The sequence below is a fragment of the Bombina bombina genome, chromosome 7 (assembly GCF_027579735.1).
Source record: "Bombina bombina isolate aBomBom1 chromosome 7, aBomBom1.pri, whole genome shotgun sequence".
In the NCBI taxonomy this organism is placed as follows: domain Eukaryota; kingdom Metazoa; phylum Chordata; class Amphibia; order Anura; family Bombinatoridae; genus Bombina; species Bombina bombina.
This window is the reverse complement of record NC_069505.1, coordinates 200,008,537-200,036,508: the sequence shown is the minus strand read 5'-3', so window position 1 is coordinate 200,036,508 and position 27,972 is coordinate 200,008,537. Positions and strand designations below refer to the sequence as shown.

The following is a 27,972-nucleotide window of genomic DNA, read 5'->3' as shown; positions in this document are numbered from 1 at the left end:
CACCAAAGGGTCACAGTCATCCAGAGTAGCTAATACCTCCCTAAGTAAAACACGGAGGTGTTCTAGTTTAAATTTAAAAGCCAATGTATCTGAATCTGTCTGGGGAGGAACCCTTCCTGAATCAGAGACTTCTCCCTCAGACATCAAATCCCTCGCTCCCACTTCAGAGCGGTGTGAGGGTATATCGGATACGGCTACCAAAGCGTCAGAATGCTCATAATCTGTTCTTAAAACGGAGCTATCACGCTTTGCAGGTAACACGGGCAGTTTAGATAAGAAGGCTGTAAGAGAATTATCCATGACTGCCGCTAAGTCTTATAATGTAAAAGGGTTAGATGCACTAGAGGTACTAGGCGTCGCTTGCGCGGGCGTAACTGGTTGTGACACTTGGGGAGAGGCAGACGGGCTACCCTCGTTACCTTCAGTCTGAGAATCATCTTGGGCCACATTCTTAAGTGCAACAATATGATCTTTAAAGTGTATAGACATATCAGTACAAGTGGGACACATTCTGAGAGGGGGTTCCACCATGGCTTCTAAACACATTGAACAAGGATTTTCCTTAGTGTCAGACATGTTTAACAGACTAGTAGAGTACACAAACAGGCTTGGAATCACTTTAATCAAATAAAAAACACAATTTGAAAAAAACTTTACTGTGCCTTTAAGAGATAAAAAGAGCACACAATTTTACAAAACGGTGAAAAATGCAGCAATTTTTCTGAAATTTTCACAGTATGTAGCTAAAGCCTTAATAAGATTGCACCCCAAGTTTCAAAAGGATTAACCCCTTAATGCCCAAACCAGAGCAGCCTAAAGCCAACACCTGGTTAAATCACTACAGCACCTTGCCCTTGCTGTGGCCCTACCTTCCCTTAGGGATCAGATTTGGGGGAATATATCTTCTATAAGGCCCTCAAACATCAGCAGGACCCTCCATGTGAAACAGCATGAACTTCTCTGCAATTCTAACTGTGCATCTGAGGCAATTAGGCCCCTCACACTCTACTCCGGAGCTGTGAGGCCTAGTAAATCACTCCTAAGTGACTAAAAAACAGCTATGTGGTAATAACCCCAGAAAAAACCCCAAAAGGGCTATCAAAGTGTCTTGCAAAACGATTTTCCCTTAGCCAAACAATCGATTGCCCTGAATAAGTGTCAACCAGTATATTAGCCCTATTATGTAAGCATTCAATTCCTTACTAAGGCTGTGAACATAGCTTACCCTCCCCTCATGGGGATATTGTCAGTTTCTTCTAGCATTATCTCAGTCTTGTCTAGAAATAAATGACTGAACATACCTTATTGCAGATCACCCTGCAAACTGTTCCCCCCAACTGAAGTTTTCTGGTACTCCTCAGTCCTGTGTGGGAACAGCAGTGGATTTTAGTTACAACATGCTAAAATCATTTTCCTCTCAGCAGAAATCTTCATCACTTTTCTGCTAGAGAGTAAATAGTACAAATCGGTACCATTTAAAATAACAAACTTTTGATTGAAGATAATAAAACTACAATTCTAACACCACATTCACTTTACACTCCCGAGAGAGACCCTAGTGCTTAGAGCTAGCAAAGAGAATGACTGGGGGGTGGAGCTAGAGGGGGAGCTATATGGACAGCTTTGCTGTGTGCTCTCTTTGCTACTTCCTGTAGGGAATGAGAATATCCCACAAGTAAAGGATGAATCCGTGGACTGGATACACCTTGCAAGAGAAACCTAAGCTAGCTACAATATAACTATTAGTTATTTTGTATCTAGCTTAGGTTGTATTTCACAGGTAAGTATGTATTTAGTTTTAAATAGGTATTATTTAGTTAATAATTGTAACTTTAGTTTAGCTCTATTTTAATTATGTTAAAGTTAGGGGGTGTTAGGTTTAGGGTTAGGGGTTAATATAGTTTAGGTTGTTGCGATGTGGGGGGCTGGCGGTTTAGGGGTTAATAGGTTTATTTAGTGGTAGTGATGTGGGAGGCCAGAGGTTTAGGGGTTAATAAACTTTATTTAGTGGTGGCGATGTCGGGGAACGGCGGAATAGGGGTTAATAACTTTAATATAGTGTGGGCGATGTTGGGGTCCGGCGGAATAGGGGTTAATAACTTTAGTATAGTGGCGGCGATGTGGGCAGACGGCAGATTAGGGGTTTATAATATTTAAATAGTATTTGCGATGCAGGAGGGCGGCGGTTTAGGGGTTAATAACTTTATTATAGTCGTGACACAATGTCAAGGACCGGTGGAATAGGGGTTAATAAAAAAATGTTAGCGACAGCGATGTCGGGAGTGGCAGATTAGGGGTTAATAACTTTAATATACTGTTTGCGATGCGGGAGGGCCTTGGTTTAGGGGTAATAAGTAGTTTATGGGTGTTTAGTGTACTTTGTAGTAATTTAGTTATGAGTTTTATGTAACAGATTTGTAGCGTAAAACTCATAACTACTGCTTTTAGATTGCAGAGCGAATCTTGGGAATAGTATATCTTGCAAAGTCATAGTACTAACTAGGGGAATAGTATACTCTGCACAATCATGGTACTAACCAGGGGAATAGCATATCCTACGTAGCCATGGTATTAACCGGGGGAAGAGTATATCCTGCACAGTCATAGTACTAACCAGGGGAATAGTATATCCTGCACAATCATAGTACTAACCAGGGGAATACTATATCCAGCACAGTCATGGTACTAATTTCCCTGCTTAGTACTATAACTGTGTAGGATATACTAACCAGAAGAATAGTGTATCCTACACAGTCATAGTACTAACCAGGGGAATAGTATATCCTGCACAGTCATGGTACTAGCCAAGGGAATAGAATATCCTGCACAGTCATGGTACTAGCCAAGGGAATAGAATATCATGCACAGTCATGGTACTAGCCAAGGGAATAGAATATCCTGCACAGTCATGGTACTAGCCAAGGGAATAATATATCCTGCACACTCATTCTACTTACCAGGCGAATAGTATATCCTGCAAATTGATAGTACTAACCAGGGGAATAAACACGCACTGGCAAAAGCACTATATAGGCAAGCTCCCCAAATTGCGATAATTAAACAAGTGTATACCCACCATTATCTCACAATATATCCTACTAGGTCCAGGGGAATAGTATATCCTGCACAGTCATTGTACTAATAAAGGGAATAGTATATCCTGCACAGTTATGGTACTAACCAGGGAAATAGTATATCCTGCACAGTCATGGTGCTAACCAGGGGAATAGTATATCCTGCACAGTCATAGTACTCACCAGGAGAATTGTATATCCTGTACAGTCATAGTACTAACCAGGGGAATGGTATATCCTGCACAATGATGGTACTAACCAGGGGAATAGCATATCCTACTCAGTCATGGTACTAACCAGGGAAAGAGTATATCCTGTACAGTCATTCAGTACTAACCAGGAGACTAGTATATCCTACACAGGCATTCAGTACGAAACAGGAGAATAGTATATCCTGCACAGTCATATTACTAAACAGGGGAATTGTATAGTCAGCAAAGTCATAGTACTAACCAGGGGAATAGTATATCTTGCACAGTAATGGTACTAACCAGGGAATAGTATATCCTGCACAGTTATAGTACTAACTAGGTAAATAGTATATCCTGCACATTCATGGTACTAACCAAGGGAATAGTATATCCTGCAAAGTGATAGTACTAACCAGGGAATATTATATCCTGCAAACCATAAAAAGACAGATCCCACTCTCCAAGATGAAAGGGACCTTTATTCTCTTGTAATATAGGAAAAGAGTTACAACATTTCGGGTCTACTATAGGCTCTTATTCATGTATACTTAAAGGACCAGTAAATATAGTAAATTTGCATAATCAACAAATGCATGATAACGCAATAGCATTAGTCTGAACTTCGAGTAGTAGATTTTTTCTGACAAATTTTAGTTATGTCTATTTCGACTCCTCCTATATCAAGTGACAGACGTCAGCCAATCACAAATGCATATACTTATATTCTGTGAATTCTTGCACATTCACAGTGACTCAAAAAGTGTAAACATAAAAAGACTCTGCACATTTTGTTAATGGAAGTAAATCCTGTACAATTTCGGCATCTTGTGGTAGAATGTTTGTACTACAATTACAAATTTTCGCCTGTACCTCATTTAAACAGAATGCCCACCAATATATATATTTACAAAAAATAAAAAATACCCGGTCTATCCATCCTACATTAAATAAACAAAGTCCAATCAAAATCCTTGTTTAATTCTTTAGCGGTTAATGGCTCTCTCTGTATAGTTTATATATCTAGAACATCTCTCTTACTTTCAATTGATGTTCCCTGTCTCCATATTTTCTGGGTCTGGAAATTAGCTCAATAATCTGGAGCATCAGTTGGCTAATATTGGGTCAGATTACAAGTGGAGCGCTAATTATCGTTTCCGCTTGAGCGTTAATTGCTCTAGAAGTAAGATTTTTGCGGTTTTTGGGTTGCGCTCATATTACGATGAAAGTAAACTGTTTTCGCTCTTGCGCTAACCAAACAAGCGAAAAAAGCCAGAGTTATAATATCACGTGCGAGCCCACGCATTCCCTCATAGGAGTCAATGGAGGAAAAAGACTAACACCCCACTCTCATGCAAACCCGACATGAAAATATAAATATTCCACATGCTCTGTAATCCTCTCTCTGATCTCCCTGCAGGTCTCTCCTACATAAATTAACCCACATGGGCATTTAATTAGGTAGATAACTAATGAGGATCTACATGTTAAAAATTATTTTATCTTGAATCTTATTCCATTTATAGGGTGATAAAAATGTTCACCTTTTAAAATGTAGCTGCAGTAGTGACTGCAGCTCAAACAAGGAGAACAGCCAGTTCTTTAAGGCGCTATAGTTCATTTAATAAAAAAAATTTCACTTCCTACATCAGCATGGACTAATAAATCCTTCAGAGTTATTTCTCCTATAGGTTAGCATAGGTTGACTTGCCCAGTCATTCAGTACTAACCAGGGGAATAGTATATCCTACAAAGAAATTCAGCACTAACCAGAGAAATAGTATATCCTACCCAATCACTCAGTAATAATCAAGGGAATAGTATATCCTACCCAGTCATTTAGCACTAACCAGGGAAATAGTATATCGTACCCAGTCATTCAGTACTTCCAGGGAATAGTATATCCTGCCCAGTCATTAAGTACTAACCAAGGGAATAGTATATTTCCAATCATTCAGTACTAACCAGGGCAATAGTATATCCTACCCAGTCATTCAGTAATAACCAGGGGAATAGTATATTCTTTCCAATCATTCAGTACTAACCAGAGGAATAGCATATCCTACCGCCATTCAGTACTAACCAGGGGAATAGTATATCCTGCCCAGTTACATAGTAATATACTGCAGAATGCTATATATTTTCAGTAGTAAACGTGAGAACAGCAGACAGTACCTTTCATATGATGTAAGAATCACTTACCTTTATCCACTGCTGTGAGGGTCCAGAAATTTAAAAGAAAGAAATTAGAATGAAGAAGACACAGGAACTGGCTTAAAAATAATAGGAGCATGCTTTCCTCAGTTGGGAAGTGCAGCGCACACATGCAAGTCACACATGGTTCTCAGGCAGGATATTCTGGTACATAACATGCTTTCCTCAGCTGGGAAGTGCAGCGCACACATGCAAGTCACACATGGTTCTCAGGCAGGATATTCTGGTACATAACATGCTTTCCTCAGCTGGGAAGTGCAGCACACACATGCAAGTCACACATGGTTCTCAGACACAATATTCTGGTACATAACATGCTTTCCCCAGCTGGGAAGTGCAGCACACACAAACAAGTCGCCTATGGTTCTCAGACACAATATTCTGGTACATAACATGCTTTCCTCAGCTGGGAAGTGCAGCACACACATGCAAGTCACACATGGTTCTCAGACACAATATTCTGGTACATAACATGTTTTCCTCAGCTGGGAAGTGTAGCACACACAAACAAGTCGCCTATGGTTCTCAGGCACAATATTCTGGTACATAACATGCTTTCCTCAGCTGGGAAGGGCAACACATACAAACAAGTCGCCTATGGTTCTCAGACACAATATTCTGGTACATAACATGCTTTCCTCAGCTGGGAAGTGCAGCACACACATGCAAGTCACACATGGTTCTCAGACACAATATTCTGGTACATAACATGCTTTCCTCAGCTGGGAAGTGCAACACACACAAACAAGTCACACATGGTTCTCAGACACAATATTCTGGTACATAACATGCTTTCCTCAGCTGGGAAGTGCAGCACACACACGCAAGTCACACATGGTTCTCAGACACAATATTCTGGTACATAACATGCTTTCCTCAGCTGGGAAGTGCAGCACACACATGCAAATCACACATGGTTCTCAGACACAATATTCTGGTACATAACATGATTTCCTCAGCTGGGAAGTGAAGCACACACACGCAAGTCACACATGGTTCTCAGACACAATATTCTGGTACATAACATGCTTTCCTCAGCTGGGAAGTGCAGCACACACAAACAAGTCGCCTATGGTTCTCAGGCACAATATTCTGGTACATAACATGCTTTCCTCAGCTGGGAAGTGCAACACATACAAACAAGTCGCCTATGGTTCTCAGACACAATATTCTGGTACATAACATGCTTTCCTCAGCTGGGAAGTGCAGCACACACATGCAAGTCACACATGGTTCTCAGACACAATATTCTGGTACATAACATGCTTTCCTCAGCTGGGAAGTGCAACACACACAAACAAGTCGCCTATGGTTCTCAGACACAATATTCTGGTACATAACATGCTTTCCTCAGCTGGGAAGTGCAGCACACACACGCAAGTCACACATGGTTCTCAGACACAATATTCTGGTACATAACATGCTTTCCTCAGCTGGGAAGTGCAGCACACACATGCAAATCACACATGGTTCTCAGACACAATATTCTGGTACATAACATGATTTCCTCAGCTGGGAAGTGAAGCACACACACGCAAGTCACACATGGTTCTCAGACAAAATATTCTGGTACATAACATGCTTTCCTCAGCTGGGAAGTGCAGCACACACATGCAAGTCAAACATGGTTCTCGGACACAATATTCTGGTACATAACATGCTTTCCTCAGCTGGGAAGTTCAGCACACACATGCAAGTCAAACATGGTTCTAAGACACAATATTCTGGTACATAACATGCTTTCCTCAGCTGGGAAGTGCAGCACACACATGCAAGTCACACATGGTTCTCAGACACAATATTCTGGTACATAACATGCTTTCCTCAGCTGGGAAGTGCAGCACACACACGCATGTCAAACATTGTTCTCAGACACAATATTCTGGTACATAACATGCTTTCCTCAGCTGGGAAGTGCAACACACACACGCAAGTCACTCATGGTTCTCAGACACAATATTCTGGTACATAACATGCTTTCCTCAGCTGGGAAGTGCAACACACACAAACAAGTCGCCTATGGTTCTCAGACACAATATTCTGGTACATAACATGCTTTCCTCAGCTGGGAAGTGCAGCACACACATGCAAGTCACACATGGTTCTCAGACACAATATTCTGGTACATAACATGATTTCCTCAGCTGGGAAGTGAAGCACACACACGCAAGTCACACATGGTTCTCAGACACAATATTCTGGTACATAACATGCTTTCCTCAGCTGGGAAGTGCAGCACACACATGCAAATCACACATGGTTCTCAGACACAATATTCTGGTACATAACATGCTTTCCTCAGCTGGGAAGTTCAGCACACACATGCAAGTCAAACATGGTTCTAAGACACAATATTCTGGTACATAACATGCTTTCCTCAGCTGGGAAGTGCAGCACACACATGCAAGTCATACATGGTTCTCAGACACAATATTCTGGTACATAACATGCTTTCCTCAGCTGGGAAGTGCAGCACACACACGCATCTCACACATGGTTCTCAGACACAATATTCTGGTACATAACATGCTTTCCTCAGCTGGGAAGTGCAACACACACACACAAGTCACTCATGGTTCTCAGACACAATATTCTGGTACATAACATGCTTTCCTCAGCTGGGAAGTGCAACACACAAAAAAAAGTCGCCTATGGTTCTCAGACACAATATTCTGGTACATAACATGCTTTCCTCAGCTGGGAAGTGCAGCACACACATGCAAGTCACACATGGTTCTCAGACACAATATTCTGGTACATAACATGCTTTCCTCAGCTGGGAAGTGCAGCACACACACGCAAGTCACACATGGTTCTAAGACACAATATTCTGGTACATAACATGCTTTCCTCAGCTGGGAAGTGCAACACACACACGCAAGTCACACATGGTTCTCAGACACAATATTCTGGTACATAACATGCTTTCCTCAGTTGGGAAGTGCAGCACACACAAGCAAGTCACACATGGTTCTCAGACACAATATTCTGGTACATAACATGCTTTCCTCAGCTGGGAAGTGCAGCACACACATGCAAGTCACACATGGTTCTCAGAGACAATATTCTGGTACATAACATGCTTTCCTCAGCTGGGAAGTGCAGCACACACACGCAAGTCACACATGGTTCTCAGACACAATATTCTGGTACATAACATGCTTTCCTCAGCTGGGAAGTGCAGCACACACACGCAAGTCACACATGGTTCTCAGACACAATATTCTGGTACATAACATGCTTTCCTGAGCTGGGAAGTGCAGCACACACAAACAAGTCACACATGGTTCTCAGACACAATATTCTGGTACATAACATGCTTTCCTCAGCTGGGAAGTGCAGCACACACACGCATGTCACACATGGTTCTCAGACACAATATTCTGGTACATAACATGCTTTCCTCAGCTGGGAAGTGCAACACACACACGCAAGTCACTCATGGTTCTCAGACACAATATTCTGGTACATAACATGCTTTCCTCAGCTGGGAAGTGCAACACACACAAACAAGTCGCCTATGGTTCTCAGACACAATATTCTGGTACATAACATGCTTTCCTCAGCTGGGAAGTGCAGCACACACATGCAAGTCACACATGGTTCTCAGACACAATATTCTGGTACATAACATGATTTCCTCAGCTGGGAAGTGAAGCACACACACGCAAGTCACACATGGTTCTCAGACACAATATTCTGGTACATAACATGCTTTCCTCAGCTGGGAAGTGCAGCACACACATGCAAATCACACATGGTTCTCAGACACAATATTCTGGTACATAACATGCTTTCCTCAGCTGGGAAGTGCAGCACACACATGCAAGTCATACATGGTTCTCAGACACAATATTCTGGTACATAACATGCTTTCCTCAGCTGGGAAGTGCAGCACACACACGCATCTCACACATGGTTCTCAGACACAATATTCTGGTACATAACATGCTATCCTCAGCTGGGAAGTGCAACACACACACACAAGTCACTCATGGTTCTCAGACACAATATTCTGGTACATAACATGCTTTCCTCAGCTGGGAAGTGCAACACACAAAAAAAAGTCGCCTATGGTTCTCAGACACAATATTCTGGTACATAACATGCTTTCCTCAGCTGGGAAGTGCAGCACACACATGCAAGTCACACATGGTTCTCAGACACAATATTCTGGTACATAACATGCTTTCCTCAGCTGGGAAGTGCAGCACACACACGCAAGTCACACATGGTTCTAAGACACAATATTCTGGTACATAACATGCTTTCCTCAGCTGGGAAGTGCAACACACACACGCAAGTCACACATGGTTCTCAGACACAATATTCTGGTACATAACATGCTTTCCTCAGTTGGGAAGTGCAGCACACACAAGCAAGTCACACATGGTTCTCAGACACAATATTCTGGTACATAACATGCTTTCCTCAGCTGGGAAGTGCAGCACACACATGCAAGTCACACATGGTTCTCAGAGACAATATTCTGGTACATAACATGCTTTCCTCAGCTGGGAAGTGCAGCACACACACGCAAGTCACACATGGTTCTCAGACACAATATTCTGGTACATAACATGCTTTCCTCAGCTGGGAAGTGCAGCACACACACGCAAGTCACACATGGTTCTCAGACACAATATTCTGGTACATAACATGCTTTCCTCAGCTGGGAAGTGCAGCACACACAAACAAGTCACACATGGTTCTCAGACACAATATTCTTGTACATAACATGCTTTCCTCAGCTGGGAAGTGCAGCACACACACGCATGTCACACATGGTTCTCAGACACAATATTCTGGTACATAACATGCTTTCCTCAGCTGGGAAGTGCAACACACACACGCAAGTCACTCATGGTTCTCAGACACAATATTCTGGTACATAACATGCTTTCCTCAGCTGGGAAGTGCAACACACACAAACAAGTCGCCTATGGTTCTCAGACACAATATTCTGGTACATAACATGCTTTCCTCAGCTGGGAAGTGCAGCACACACATGCAAGTCACACATGGTTCTCAGACACAATATTCTGGTACATAACATGATTTCCTCAGCTGGGAAGTGAAGCACACACACGCAAGTCACACATGGTTCTCAGACACAATATTCTGGTACATAACATGCTTTCCTCAGCTGGGAAGTGCAGCACACACATGCAAATCACACATGGTTCTCAGACACAATATTCTGGTACATAACATGCTTTCCTCAGCTGGGAAGTTCAGCACACACATGCAAGTCAAACATGGTTCTAAGACACAATATTCTGGTACATAACATGCTTTCCTCAGCTGGGAAGTGCAGCACACACATGCAAGTCATACATGGTTCTCAGACACAATATTCTGGTACATAACATGCTTTCCTCAGCTGGGAAGTGCAGCACACACACGCATGTCACACATGGTTCTCAGACACAATATTCTGGTACATAACATGCTTTCCTCAGCTGGGAAGTGCAACACACACACACAAGTCACTCATGGTTCTCAGACACAATATTCTGGTACATAACATGCTTTCCTCAGCTGGGAAGTGCAACACACACAAACAAGTCGCCTATGGTTCTCAGACACAATATTCTGGTACATAACATGCTTTCCTCAGCTGGGAAGTGCAGCACACACATGCAAGTCACACATGGTTCTCAGACACAATATTCTGGTACATAACATGCTTTCCTCAGCTGGGAAGTGCAACACACACACGCAAGTCACACATGGTTCTCAGACACAATATTCTGGTACATAACATGATTTCCTCAGCTGGGAAGTGCAGCACACACACGCATGTCACACATGGTTCTCAGACACAATATTCTGGTACATAACATGATTTCCTCAGCTGGGAAGTGAAGCACACACACGCAAGTCACACATGGTTCTCAGACACAATATTCTGGTACATAACATGCTTTCCTCAGCTGGGAAGTGCAGCACACACAAACAAGTCGCCTATGGTTTTCAGGCTCAATATTCTGGTACATAACATGCTTTCCTCAGCTGGGAAGTGCAACACATACAAACAAGTCGCCTATGGTTCTCAGACACAATATTCTGGTACATAACATGCTTTCCTCAGCTGGGAAGTGCAGCACACACATGCAAGTCACACATGGTTCTCAGACACAATATTCTGGTACATAACATGCTTTCCTCAGCTGGGAAGTGCAACACACACAAACAAGTCGCCTATGGTTCTCAGACACAATATTCTGGTACATAACATGCTTTCCTCAGCTGGGAAGTGCAGCACACACACGCAAGTCACACATGGTTCTCAGTCACAATATTCTGGTACATAACATGCTTTCCTCAGCTGGGAAGTGCAGCACACACATGCAAATCACACATGGTTCTCAGACACAATATTCTGGTACATAACATGATTTCCTCAGCTGGGAAGTGAAGCACACACACGCAAGTCACACATGGTTCTCAGACACAATATTCTGGTACATAACATGCTTTCCTCAGCTGGGAAGTGCAACACACACAAACAAGTCGCCTATGGTTCTCAGACACAATATTCTGGTACATAACATGATTTCCTCAGCTGGGAAGTGCAGCACACACAAACAAGTCACACATGGTTCTCAGACACAATATTCTGGTACATAACATGCTTTCCTCAGCTGGGAAGTGCAGCACACACACGCATGTCACACATGGTTCTCAGACACAATATTCTGGTACATAACATGCTTTCCTCAGCTGGGAAGTGCAACACACACACGCAAGTCACTCATGGTTCTCAGACACAATATTCTGGTACATAACATGCTTTCCTCAGCTGGGAAGTGCAACACACACAAACAAGTCGCCTATGGTTCTCAGACACAATATTCTGGTACATAACATGCTTTCCTCAGCTGGGAAGTGCAGCACACACATGCAAGTCACACATGGTTCTCAGACACAATATTCTGGTACATAACATGATTTCCTCAGCTGGGAAGTGAAGCACACACACGCAAGTCACACATGGTTCTCAGACACAATATTCTGGTACATAACATGCTTTCCTCAGCTGGGAAGTGCAGCACACACATGCAAATCACACATGGTTCTCAGACACAATATTCTGGTACATAACATGCTTTCCTCAGCTGGGAAGTTCAGCACACACATGCAAGTCAAACATGGTTCTAAGACACAATATTCTGGTACATAACATGCTTTCCTCAGCTGGGAAGTGCAGCACACACATGCAAGTCATACATGGTTCTCAGACACAATATTCTGGTACATAACATGCTTTCCTCAGCTGGGAAGTGCAGCACACACACGCATGTCACACATGGTTCTCAGACACAATATTCTGGTACATAACATGCTTTCCTCAGCTGGGAAGTGCAACACACACACACAAGTCACTCATGGTTCTCAGACACAATATTCTGGTACATAACATGCTTTCCTCAGATGGGAAGTGCAACACACACAAACAAGTCGCCTATGGTTCTCAGACACAATATTCTGGTACATAACATGCTTTCCTCAGCTGGGAAGTGCAGCACACACATGCAAGTCACACATGGTTCTCAGACACAATATTCTGGTACATAACATGCTTTCCTCAGCTGGGAAGTGCAACACACACACGCAAGTCACACATGGTTCTCAGACACAATATTCTGGTACATAACATGCTTTCCTCAGCTGGGAAGTGCAGCACACACATGCAAGTCACACATGGTTCTCAGAGACAATATTCTGGTACATAACATGCTTTCCTCAGCTGGGAAGTGCAGCACACACACGCAAGTCACACATGGTTCTCAGACACAATATTCTGGTACATAACATGCTTTCCTCAGCTGGGAAGTGCAGCACACACACGCAAGTCACACATGGTTCTCAGACACAATATTCTGGTACATAACATGCTTTCCTCAGCTGGGAAGTGCAGCACACACATGCAAGTCACACATGGTTCTCAGACACAATATTCTGGTACATAACATGCTTTCCTCAGCTGGGAAGTGCAGCACACACATGCAAGTCACACATGGTTCTCAGACACAATATTCTGGTACATAACATGCTTTCCTCAGCTGGGAAGTGCAGCACACAAACGCAAGTCACACATGGTTCTCAGACACAATATTCTGGTACATAACATGCTTTCCTCAGCTGGGAAGTGCAGCACACACACGCATGTCACACATGGTTCTCAGACACAATATTCTGGTACATAACATGCTTTCCTCAGCTGGGAAGTGCAGCACACACACGCAAGTCACACATGGTTCTCAGACACAATATTCTGGTACATAACATGCTTTCCTCAGCTGGGAAGTGCAGCACACACATGCAAGTCACACATGGTTCTCAGACACAATATTCTGGTACATAACATGCTTTCCTCAGCTGGGAAGTGCAGCACACACATGCAAGTCACACATGGTTCTCAGAGACAATATTCTGGTACATAACATGCTTTCCTCAGCTGGGAAGTGCAGCACACACACGCAAGTCACACATGGTTCTCAGACACAATATTCTGGTACATAACATGCTTTCCTCAGCTGGGAAGTGCAGCACACACACGCAAGTCACACATGGTTCTCAGACACAATATTCTGGTACATAACATGCTTTCCTCAGCTGGGAAGTGCAGCACACACATGCAAGTCACACATGGTTCTCAGACACAATATTCTGGTACATAACATGCTTTCCTCAGCTGGGAAGTGCAGCACACACATGCAAGTCACACATGGTTCTCAGACACAATATTCTGGTACATAACATGCTTTCCTCAGCTGGGAAGTGCAGCACACAAACGCAAGTCACACATGGTTCTCAGACACAATATTCTGGTACATAACATGCTTTCCTCAGCTGGGAAGTGCAGCACACACACGCATGTCACACATGGTTCTCAGACATAATATTCTGGTACATAACATGCTTTCCTCAGCTGGGAAGTGCAGCACACACACGCAAGTCACACATGGTTCTCAGACACAATATTCTGGTACATAACATGCTTTCCTCAGCTGGGAAGTGCAGCACACACAAGCAAGTCACACATGGTTCTCAGACACAATATTCTGGTACATAACATGCTTTCCTCAGCTGGGAAGTGCAGCACACACATGCAAGTCACACATGGTTCTCAGACACAATATTCTGGTACATAACATGCTTTCCTCAGCTGGGAAGTGCAGCACACACATGCAAGTCACACATGGTTCTCAGACACAATATTCTGGTACATAACATGCTTTCCTCAGCTGGGAAGGGCAGCACACACACGCAAGTCACACATGGTTCTCAGACACAATATTCTGGTACATAACATGCTTTCCTCAGCTGGGAAGTGCAGCACACACACGCAAGTCACACATGGTTCTCAGACACAATATTCTGGTACATAACATGCTTTCCTCAGCTGGGAAGTGCAGCACACACATGCAAGTCACACATGGTTCTCAGACACAATATTCTGGTACATAACATGCTTTCCTCAGCTGGGAAGTGCAGCACACACATGCAAGTCACACATGAATCTCAGACACAATATTCTGGTACATAACATGCTTTCCTCAGCTGGGAAGTGCAGCACACAAACGCAAGTCACACATGGTTCTCAGACACAATATTCTGGTACATAATATGCTTTCCTCAGCTGGGAAGTGCAGCACACACACGCAAGTCACACATGGTTCTCAGACACAATATTCTGGTACATAATATGCTTTCCTCAGCTGGGAAGTGCAGCACACACACGCAAGTCACACATGGTTCTCAGACACAATATTCTGGTACATAACATGCTTTCCTCAGCTGGGAAGTGCAGCACACACATGCAAGTCACACATGGTTCTCAGACACAATATTCTGGTACATAACATGCTTTACTCAGCTGGGAAGTGCAGCACACACATGCAAGTCACACATGGTTCTCAGGCACAATATTCTGGTACATAACATGCTTTACTCAGCTGGGAAGTGCAGCACACACAAACAAGTCGCCTATGGTTCTCAGGCACAATATTCTGGTACATAACATGCTTTACTCAGCTGGGAAGTGCAGCACACACAAACAAGTCGCCTATGGTTCTCAGGCACAATATTCTGCAGTAATGCTTACCCAGCTCCTCAAGCTCTGAGGTCATTGATTTAGACCGTAAGGACAGCGCTGTTGTTGGGGCTCGCTTTGGCGGTGGCGGTGCTTTGCATTAAATAAAAAGACACAGATAAATCAATTGTGATTCTGCAGCGCTAAGCAAATATCATCCATCTTGTTTTGTAGCTGCCTGCAAGGTGGTTATAAGCTGTCTATAGCTTTATCTGCATTCTCCCTTTTACAGATATTATCTCTATCGTGGCAAAAACAGGCTTCACTGGTGCTGCAGAATGTCACCAACTCAGCAATGCATAACGTCCCCACCAACATGCAAAGTCATCTTTCATTTACATAAGAGGATAAACACAAGAGAAATCACAGAAAAGGACAGTTAACCCTAGTAAAAAAGTAAATCCTATGCTAGACCAATAATACTGTGTGTGTGCATACTCAGTAGTGATCCTGCGTTCTGTGACATTGGTCACTAAGTGACACTATATATATATCCTATGCTAGACCAGTAATACTGTGTGTGTGCATACTCAGTAGTGATCCTGCGCTCTGTGACATTGGTCACTAAGTGACACTATATATATATCCTATGCTAGACCAGTAATACTGTGTGTGTGCATGCTCAGTAGTGATCCTGCGCTCTGTGACATTGGTCACTAAGTGACACTATATATATATATATATATATATATATCCTGTGCTAGACCAGTAATACTGTGTGTGTGCATGCTCAGTAGTGATCCTGCGCTCTGTGACATTGGTCACTAAGTGATACTATATATATATATATATATATATCCTATGCTAGACCAGTAATACTGTGTGTGTGCATGCTCAGTAGTGATCCTGCGCTCTGTGACATTGGTCACTAAGTGACACTATATATATATATCCTGTGCTAGACCAGTAATACTGTGTGTGTGCGCATGTTCAGTAGTGATACTGCGTTCTCTGATATTGGTCACTAAGTGACACTATATATATATATCCTGTGCTAGACCAGTAATACTGTGTGTGCGCATGCTCAGTAGTGATCCTGCGTTCTGTGACATTGGTCACTAAGTGACACTATATATATATATATATCCTGTGCTAGACCAGTAATACTGTGCGTGTGCATGTTCAGTAGTGATACTGCGTTCTCTGACATTGGTCACTAAGTGACACTATATATATATATATATCCTGTGCTAGACCAGTAATACTGTGCGTGTGCATGCTCAGTAGTGATCCTGCGCTCTCTGACATTGGTCACTAAGTGACACTATATATATATATATCCTATGCTAGACCAGTAATACTGTGTGTGTGTGCATGCTCAGTAGTGATCCTGCGCTCTCTGACATTGGTCACTAAGTGACACTATATATATATATATCCTATGCTAGACCAGTAATACTGTGTGTATGCATGCTCAGTAGTGATTCTGTGCTCTGTGACATTGGTCACTAAGTGACACTATATATATATATATATCCTGTGCTAAACCAGTAATACTGTGTGTGTGCATGCTCAGTAGTGATTCTGTGCTCTGTGACATTGGTCACTAAGTGACACTATATATATATATATATATATATATATATATATATATATATATATATGTACAAGCAAAGTGCACTCCAGATTCAAACAGTCAGCCGCTTCGGGTGCTAGCAAAAATAGGATATATCAAAAAACAAGAAGCACTCCAGAAGACTTTCAAATAATGTCACCTTTAATTAGTGAACGTTTTCGGGCAATAAACTACCCGTCCTCAAACTTACAAGGTTAACAAAACTTACCACCCAGCTGTGTTATGTACTGCCACCAGAGAAAGTATTACTGGCTAGAGCAGGGAAAGATTATATAACAAAATATAAATGTACGGTTGTCATAGCAACCGGAAGCAATCGACGCCATATCTGGCAAGTCATAAATTGTGTCAAAAAGTTGACAATATGTACAAAAACAAAAATAACACTGCACATCCAAATAAGTGGCTCCACAAAACAGAAAACAAACCAAAATTAGGTATGACTTATGTACCGAAGAACTGAAGAGTGGAGTCACGTACAGGATAGACAGAACATAATTAGATTAAGCAAATGATATTACAAAAAATATTACAAAAAATATTACAAAAAATGATATTGCAAAAAATGGAATGGGCCATGGCTCTCAAAAAATGATCAATAGTAATATGAATGACCATGGACTCCCCCTGAAGTATGGAAGAACACCATATTTTTGCATCCGATAGTGGACCAGGATCATAGGAACACCTGCCAATCTAATTGTGTATTCAGCCCATAAGGCACAAGAGTGTTCAATTCAAATGTCCATTTAGCTTCTTTTTGGAGAAGCAGTCGATTCCTATCACCTCCTCTTGACAACGGTGGCACATGGTCTATAATTGTATATTTAAGGTCCATGACACTGTGTTTTTGTTCCAAGAAGTGTCTGGCCACTGGTTGCTCCGATGTGCCTTTTTTCAGCGCCGTTTTGATAGCAGAACGATGGTTTGCCATACGTGTACGCAAATCATCGCAGGTCTTTCCTACGTAATACAGTCCACAAATACAGTGTAAAAGATACACTATATGTGTGGTAGTGCACGTGAGGCGAAATTTTTTTTTTGCGTTTATGTGGATGGGTAAAACAAGGTCCAGTGATGAGACCCCCACATGTTGTGCAGCCAAGGCATCGAACGACCCCTGGTTTTTTAATATCCAACCATGTTAAAGATTTGTAACTTTGTATCGGGTCGGTTTTGATTAGCAAATCCCGCAGTGACCTGGACCTCCTATAGCCCACTCTAGGTGGTTCAGCTTTATATAAAGGTAACGATCTATCCGTATTGATGATCTCCCAATGCTTGTTGAGTATATCTTTTAAGGGGCCTTTATCACCTGTGAAGGTTGTGATGAATGTCATCGTTTTATCCTCTTTTTTAGGTGCTAAATCTCTGGCCTGGCAAACCTGAGCCCGCTGTTCATTCAATAGATTGTCAGGATAACTCCTTACTTCAAAGCGTTGCTCCATCTCAGTGAGTTGTTCTTCCCTTTTATCCATTTCAGAGTTATTCCTCACCACACGAAGTAATTGAGATTTGGGCAATGCTTTCTTCAATGCGGGAGGATGGCAACTGGTATAATATAGTAAAGAGGTTTCACTGCAAGGAAAACAGAAACAGAGGCGCCACATGTGTAGATCAATCAAAACAGACAATATCCAAGTTAGATGAGTTAGAGGATACTCACAAACGTGAAGGCACTCTCTTGTGCCTGTAGGAGCGGGCTGGTATTTAAACAGCAAACCAGCTAGCTGTACCAAGGGATCCCCGTCAGGATATCCTCGCAACAGTAATCCTTCACTAGATTGATTCCAGCAAAAAGGAAAAAATGTTCAGAGGGGAGGAAGGCTAAACAGCCTTATGGTTACTGGCAAGGGAAATGCCATACAAACACCAGATTTGTTTAAAAAGTATCAAGTATTTTATTTTACAAAAGATAAAAAAATACCATCAATAACAAATTAAAACTTGGTGTATTTAATGGCAAATCTCCTTGTATATAGAGATAATAGCGACGCGTTTCTCAGGGAAGACCCTGTTTCATCAGGCTTGTATACTCTAGAACCATTTAAAACCCCTTTATATAGGGATCAGTAACCATATGTTTGCAATAAACCCTCCCCTTCCTTGACATAAACCAATGAAACCTTTTCTTTCCGAAAACTCCCACTTGTTGCCTTAATTAGAAGTTTATAATAGTTTTTCTTTTAATATTATGTCCACTTGATCAATAATCTGTGAGCCCATATCCTAATGTGGTTATGTGTGATGTTAGATCTAGATCGTAATGTGTCGATTGTGAGATAATAAAAAGTGTATGAATGTAAACATACTTAATCGGTGATCGTTTTTTGACCAATTAAAAGCCTGCTTTAGGAGGCTTGTACAATTTGAAACACCCAATTGGTTCATGTGCTCTTAGTTTGATGACTACAATTACCATCATACCTCTCTACCGGAACTATAAGAAAATAGAATTTGCCTAATTGTGAATTGTTCTCTGACCGTCTAATTTCAGTGACTACAAGTACCATAATGCTTCTCTAGTCTCTACCGGAAGTGCCCGGGTAGTGTGTCTGCGTGACTGTTATTTTGTAGTCTTTTTCGTCTAAGTGGGGGCTTGTACATAATAATCCATTCGATTGGTTGGTGTCACATTCCCACTTTAACTGCAGTTTGACTCTGATGGACTACAACTCCCATCATGCTTCTCTGTGTCCAATAGAAACCGCTATCTGGTGTCTAATGGGCATCCACTTGGAGTCTCTCTATACAGGCGCATTTGGTTCACTCGCAATGGTTTTGCAGATGTACCCATTGCGCTCCTAAGTGTAATGGTGGGGGCAGAATTAAATACTCTAAATTATGAATAACATGTTAATGAATAATATGATTGCTCTAAAACAATTTGCTCCATTGCTTATAATACTCGATCTTTAATTAGGTCAATGTGATAGCACAATAACAAATGTAAAGTGCTGTAAATAAACTTTACTGATTACACTCTATATACTTTAACTATGAAATTAAAAACGTGTACCGATTTAAACATAATAATATAATGTCAGTGCATATAAATTTATAGTTCAAGTGACTCAACCTTTTACACCTAATGTATATATTTTTCTAACTGATAAAAAATGTTGGTGCACCTTAATCTAAATTATATGTATTATTTTATACCATATATTAGTCATCAGCCTTATGACAATGGTAATATTAATGAAGATAAAGATTATGCTAAGTGTGGTGTTCAATATTATGCTAAATGTGTTATGAAGAACAAGAATATGAGTGGTCCTATTATTACCACTGGTGGCTGACAAAACCTAAGTGCGTGTATATATGTGTAATTTTCAAACATAGTGAAAATGATTGTGATAGTGAATTCCTAATAGTGTTTAAAGCTACCACTTAATACCACTTATAATGACAATGAAGTTGTGATGTCACCTATACTGCTGTGTCTATGATTATTTATCATGTGTATGATGGTGTGATAAATTATTATCCCAATTGGATGTAACTAGGCAGCAAGTGAGCTCGGAAAGTAAAGTATACCAAGAATTCCCACTGTTTAACACAGTGAAAAAAGGAAATATAAAAAACATCACCAAATCAGTGAATGATACCGTGTTAAACATACAAATCTTAACAGAGCCCATAATAATTATAACCATAGTATACTAATAACTTCAGAAATTGACATATTATGAAAAAGCTTAAGAAAACGCAGCAGAGTCTATGACTTCATTGAGGCCAGTTGGAAATAAACTATTGAATTTAAAGATCCAATATGTTTCTCTTTGTCTCAACTTACTGAACCTATTGTACAGATTACTTTTAGGAATGCATTCTATTGGGGTGATTTTAAATGGACATTTACCAGATATAGATTTTTGACAGGTGTGACGGGATACGCTATGTTTAGATGATTTTACCTTAATGTTTCTTAAGTGTTCACTCCACCGAGTTCTGACCTTCCTACAGGTCCTGCCTATATATTGTATCCCACATTCGCATGTGAGTACATAGATAACAAAATTAGAGTCACAAGTCATTTTGTTTTTGATGGAAAAAGTCTCCCCGGTGTTATGTGAAACAATCTCAGTGGAACCTTGCGTGATGTGGTCACACATATAACAAAGTTTCTTTCCACATCTAAAAGCTCCTATCCTATTAAAGATGTCATTACCTTTCTTTCTTGTTCCTCTAGACTTATTCACCATATTCCTTTTTGACATAACAACCTTACTAGGAGCTAGTTTCTGTTTATATGTAGGTGCTCTTTTAAAAACTAATTTTGGTTGTAGTGGTAAAGTTTTATTTAAAATCGGATCTTTAAGGAGGATAGGCCAATGTTTTTTTAGAACTTTGTTAATGATTCTGTGGTTAGAATTATACTGTGTGACAAATAGTGGTTGTTTGTTAAATGTAGTTTCTTTCTGGCTATTATGTTGATCTGAGGTAGTGACTGTTGATAGCAAAAGTTCCCTATCAAGGTCCCTGGCTCTCTGTTGGCCCGAGTTAATTAATTCAGAGGGATACCCTTTTTCTAGGAATCTTGATGTGAGTATGCTTGCTTGTTTATTATATTGTTCTACTGTGCTGCAGTTCCTGCGTAGACGACAGAACTGACTGTACGGAATATTTGTTTTCCATCTTGTTAGATGGTTGCTTTGGAAATGTAAAAAATTATTACAGTCCACTTTTTTAAAAAAAGTGGATGTTGATAAATTACCTATTGCATCCCATGATAGTGTCACATCTAAAAATTCAATATTGTTTTTTTGTATATTATGTGTAAAACTGATACCCATACTGTTCCTATTAAGATGTGCAACAAAGTCAAGAGCCTCAGGTACTGAACCATCAAAAATAAATATTAAATTAATATTTATTTTTGATGGTTCAGTACCTGAGGCTCTTGACTTTGTTGCACATCTTAATAGGAACAGTATGGGTATCAGTTTTACACATAATATACAAAAAAACAATATTGAATTTTTAGATGTGACACTATCATGGGATGCAATAGGTAATTTATCAACATCCACTTTTTTTAAAAAAGTGGACTGTAATAATTTTTTACATTTCCAAAGCAACCATCTAACAAGATGGAAAACAAATATTCCGTACAGTCAGTTCTGTCGTCTACGCAGGAACTGCAGCACAGTAGAACAATATAATAAACAAGCAAGCATACTCACATCAAGATTCCTAGAAAAAGGGTATCCCTCTGAATTAATTAACTCGGGCCAACAGAGAGCCAGGGACCTTGATAGGGAACTTTTGCTATCAACAGTCACTACCTCAGATCAACATAATAGCCAGAAAGAAACTACATTTAACAAACAACCACTATTTGTCACACAGTATAATTCTAACCACAGAATCATTAACAAAGTTCTAAAAAAACATTGGCCTATCCTCCTTAAAGATCCGATTTTAAATAAAACTTTACCACTACAACCAAAATTAGTTTTTAAAAGAGCACCTACATATAAACAGAAACTAGCTCCTAGTAAGGTTGTTATGTCAAAAAGGAATATGGTGAATAAGTCTAGAGGAACAAGAAAGAAAGGTAATGACATCTTTAATAGGATAGGAGCTTTTAGATGTGGAAAGAAACTTTGTTATATGTGTGACCACATCACGCAAGGTTCCACTGAGATTGTTTCACATAACACCGGGGAGACTTTTTCCATCAAAAACAAAATGACTTGTGACTCTAATTTTGTTATCTATGTACTCACATGCGAATGTGGGATACAATATATAGGCAGGACCTGTAGGAAGGTCAGAACTCGGTGGAGTGAACACTTAAGAAACATTAAGGTAAAATCATCTAAACATAGCGTATCCCGTCACACCTGTCAAAAATCTATATCTGGTAAATGTCCATTTAAAATCACCCCAATAGAATGCATTCCTAAAAGTAATCTGTACAATAGGTTCAGTAAGTTGAGACAAAGAGAAACATATTGGATCTTTAAATTCAATAGTTTATTTCCAACTGGCCTCAATGAAGTCATAGACTCTGCTGCGTTTTCTTAAGCTTTTTCATAATATGTCAATTTCTGAAGTTATTAGTATACTATGGTTATAATTATTATGGGCTCTGTTAAGATTTGTATGTTTAACACGGTATCATTCACTGATTTGGTGATGTTTTTTATATTTCCTTTTTTCACTGTGTTAAACAGTGGGAATTCTTGGTATACTTTACTTTCCGAGCTCACTTGCTGCCTAGTTACATCCAATTGGGATAATAATTTATCACACCATCATACACATGATAAATAATCATAGACACAGCAGTATAGGTGACATCACAACTTCATTGTCATTATAAGTGGTATTAAGTGGTAGCTTTAAACACTATTAGGAATTCACTATCACAATCATTTTCACTATGTTTGAAAATTACACATATATACACGCACTTAGGTTTTGTCAGCCACCAGTGGTAATAATAGGACCACTCATATTCTTGTTCTTCATAACACATTTAGCATAATATTGAACACCACACTTAGCATAATCTTTATCTTCATTAATATTACCATTGTCATAAGGCTGATGACTAATATATGGTATAAAATAATACATATAATTTAGATTAAGGTGCACCAACATTTTTTATCAGTTAGAAAAATATATACATTAGGTGTAAAAGGTTGAGTCACTTGAACTATAAATTTATATGCACTGACATTATATTATTATGTTTAAATCGGTACACGTTTTTAATTTCATAGTTAAAGTATATAGAGTGTAATCAGTAAAGTTTATTTACAGCACTTTACATTTGTTATTGTGCTATCACATTGACCTAATTAAAGATCGAGTATTATAAGCAATGGAGCAAATTGTTTTAGAGCAATCATATTATTCATTAACATGTTATTCATAATTTAGAGTATTTAATTCTGCCCCCACCATTACACTTAGGAGCGCAATGGGTACATCTGCAAAACCATTGCGAGTGAACCAAATGCGCCTGTATAGAGAGACTCCAAGTGGATGCCCATTAGACACCAGATAGCGGTTTCTATTGGACACAGAGAAGCATGATGGGAGTTGTAGTCCATCAGAGTCAAACTGCAGTTAAAGTGGGAATGTGACACCAACCAATCGAATGGATTATTATGTACAAGCCCCCACTTAGACGAAAAAGACTACAAAATAACAGTCACGCAGACACACTACCCGGGCACTTCCGGTAGAGACTAGAGAAGCATTATGGTACTTGTAGTCACTGAAATTAGACGGTCAGAGAACAATTCACAATTAGGCAAATTCTATTTTCTTATAGTTCCGGTAGACAGGTATGATGGTAATTGTAGTCATCAAACTAAGAGCACATGAACCAATTGGGTGTTTCAAATTGTACAAGCCTCCTTAAGCAGGCTTTTAATTGGTCAAAAAACGATCACCGATTAAGTATGTTTACATTCATACACTTTTTATTATCTCACAATCGACACATTACGATCTAGATCTAACATCACACATAACCACATTAGGATATGGGCTCACAGATTATTGATCAAGTGGACATAATATTAAAAGAAAAACTATTATAAACTTCTAATTAAGGCAACAAGTGGGAGTTTTCGGAAAGAAAAGGTTTCATTGGTTTATGTCAAGGAAGGGGAGGGTTTATTGCAAACATATGGTTACTGATCCCTATATAAAGGGGTTTTAAATGGTTCTAGAGTATACAAGCCTGATGAAACAGGGTCTTCCCTGAGAAACGCGTCGCTATTATCTCTATATACAAGGAGATTTGCCATTAAATACACCAAGTTTTAATTTGTTATTGATGGTATTTTTTTATCTTTTGTAAAATAAAATACTTGATACTTTTTAAACAAATCTGGTGTTTGTATGGCATTTCCCTTGCCAGTAACCATAAGGCTGTTTAGCCTTCCTCCCCTCTGAACATTTTTTCCTTTTTGCTGGAATCAATCTAGTGAAGGATTACTGTTGCGAGGATATCCTGACGGGGATCCCTTGGTACAGCTAGCTGGTTTGCTGTTTAAATACCAGCCCGCTCCTACAGGCACAAGAGAGTGCCTTCACGTTTGTGAGTATCCTCTAACTCATCTAACTTGGATATTGTCTGTTTTGATTGATCTACACATGTGGCGCCTCTGTTTCTGTTTTCCTTGCAGTGAAACCTCTTTTTGAAGATACACCATCGTTTGGGTGAAGACCGAGAGCTGCCTTCTATTTCTACTTCCATTTATTTGGACTTATTTGGACTTATTTGGACTTCAGTTGGGATCTTTCCCATTTCACCTATTGATACGTCTGTATTCTCATATATATATTTTTTATTCTATCATTATATTTTATGTTTTATATTTTACTTTTTACAGATTTTACCATTTATTTTCTATATATTGTTTTATAGGTTTTTTTTTTTTTTTTACATTTTTGGTATCACCAAAGGGGTTTTTTGATTGTATTTCAGTACTAATTTCTGCCCTGAGTCATTAGCGCCTCCTATAGGGGATTTGTGGTATTACTCTAATATCACAATATCCCTCTTAATACTTTTTATAATATAGTAAGGAGTTTCTGTCGGTCTCCTTTCTGTACAAAGTTGACTGAATCCTACCAAAGCTTATATACAGTCTCACATCCAGAAAGTCAATTTGTACTTTACTTGATGTCATTTTAAACTTCAGAGCCGTATTCGTCCCATTAAGTTCTTGAAACCAATTCTCCAAGCTAGCTGACGTTCCAGACCAGATCAAAAACAGGTCATCTATATATCGCTTAAAAAAGCGAATATTATTGACCTTAACCCCTTAGTGACCAGAGCACTTTTCCATTTTCTGTCCGTTTGGGACCAAGGCTATTTTTACATTTTTGCGGTGTTTGTGTTTAGCTGTAATTTTCTTCTTACTCATTTACTGTACCCACACATATTATATACCGTTTTTCTCGCCATTAAATGGACTTTCTAAAGATACCATTATTTTCATCATATCTTATAATTTACTATAAAAAAAATTTATAAAATATGAGGAAAAAATGGAAAAAAACACACTTTTTCTAACTTTGACCCCCAAAATCTGTTACATATCTAAAACCACCAAAAAACACCCATGCTAAATAGTTTCTAAATTTTGTCCTGAGTTTAGAAATACCCAATGTTTACATGTTCTTTGCTTTTTTTGCAAGTTATAGGGCCATAAATACAAGTAGCACTTTGCTATTTCCAAACCATTTTTTTCCAAAATTAGCGCTAGTTACATTAGAACACTGATATCTTTCAGGAATCCCTGAATATCCCTTGACATGTATATATTTTTTTTTAGTAGACATCCCAAAGTATTGATCTAGGCCCATTTTGGTATATTTCATACCACCATTTCACCGCCAAATGCGATCAAATACAAAAAATTGTTCACTTTTTCACAAATTTTTTCACAAACTTTAGGTTTCTCACTGAAATCATTTACAAACAGCTTGTGCAATTATGGCATAAATGGTTGTAAATTCTTCTCTGGGATCCCCTTTGTTCAGAAATAGCACACATATATGGCTTTGGCGTTGCTTTTTGGTAATTAGAAGGCCGCTAAATGCCACTGCGCACCACAAGTGTATCATGCCCAGCAGTTAAGGGGTTAATTAGGGAGCTTTTAGGGAGCTTGTAGGGTTAATTTTAGCTTTAGTGTAGTGTAGTAGACAACCCCAAGTATTGATCTAGGCACATTTTGGTATATTTCATGCCACCATTTCACCGCCAAATGCGATCAAATTAAAAAAAACGTAAAATTTTTCACAATTTTAGGTTTCTCACTGAAATCATTTACAAACAGCTTGTGCAATTATGGCACAAATGGTTGTAAATGCTTGTCTGGGATCCCCTTTGTTCAGAAATAGCAGACATATATGACTTTGGCGTTGCTTTCTGGTAATTAGAAGGCCACTAAATCCTGTTGCTCCTCACACGTGTATTATGGCTAGCAGTGAAAGGGTTAATTAGGGAGTTTGTAGTGAGCTTGCAGGGTTAATTTTAGCTTTAGTGTAGAGATCAGCCTCCCATCTGACACATCCCACCCCCTGATCCCTCCCAAACAGCTCCCTTCCCTCCCCCACCCCACAATTGTCCCCGCAATCTTAAGTACTGGCAGAAAGTCTGCCAGTACTAAAATAAAAGGGTTTTTAAAAAAAAATGAAATTTTTTTTAGCATATTTACATATGCTACTGTGTAGGATCCCCCCCTTAGCCCCCAACCTCCCTGATCCCCCCCAAAACCGCTCTCTAACCCTCCCCTCTGCCTTATTGGGGGCCATCTTGGGTACTGGCAGCTGTCTGCCAGTACCCAGTTTACAATAAAAAGTGCTTTTTTTGGGGTTTTTTTGTTTTTTTCTGTAGTGTAGCTTCCCCCCCCCACCCCCCACAGACAAACCCCCACCACCTTGCTGATTGTTTAAATTTTATTTTTTATTATATTTTTTATTTCCCCATTTTCTGCAGTGTAGCGGTTCCCACCCGCTCCCTCCCCGTGCACGCGCCCGCCCCCACCCTCCCGTGCACGCGCGCGCACCCGTGCGCGCCCCCAGCCACCCCCGCCCACGATCCCGCCCCCTTCAGATCCACATGGCCATCGATGGCCGCCACCCGCCTCCCGGTCCGGCTCCCACCCACCAACGCAGGTAGCCACCGATCTCCGGTGCAGAGAGGGCCACAGAGTGGCTCTCTCTGCACCGGATGACTTAAAAAGGTTATTGCAGGATGCCTCCATATCGAGGCATCACTGCAATAACCGGAAAGCAGCTGGAAGCGAGCAGGATCGCTTCCAGCTGCTTTCCACA

The 27,972-nt window shown here is 40.5% G+C and overlaps 1 protein-coding gene across 2 annotated transcripts in view; it reads right to left on the bottom strand.

Moving 5' to 3' along the window:
• SHANK2 (SH3 and multiple ankyrin repeat domains 2) overlaps positions 1–27,972 on the bottom strand; it is a 1,433,430-nt gene that overhangs the window by 268,514 nt on the left and 1,136,944 nt on the right. The window contains exon 18 of one of the 2 annotated variants that reach the window (XM_053720553.1): positions 15,591–15,671. The exons of the other annotated variant lie outside the window; for it this stretch is intronic. Within the exon in view, the coding sequence (XP_053576528.1) occupies positions 15,591–15,671 (81 nt within the window). The remainder of the gene's footprint in view (positions 1–15,590; positions 15,672–27,972) is intronic. 2 annotated transcript variants of the gene reach the window in all.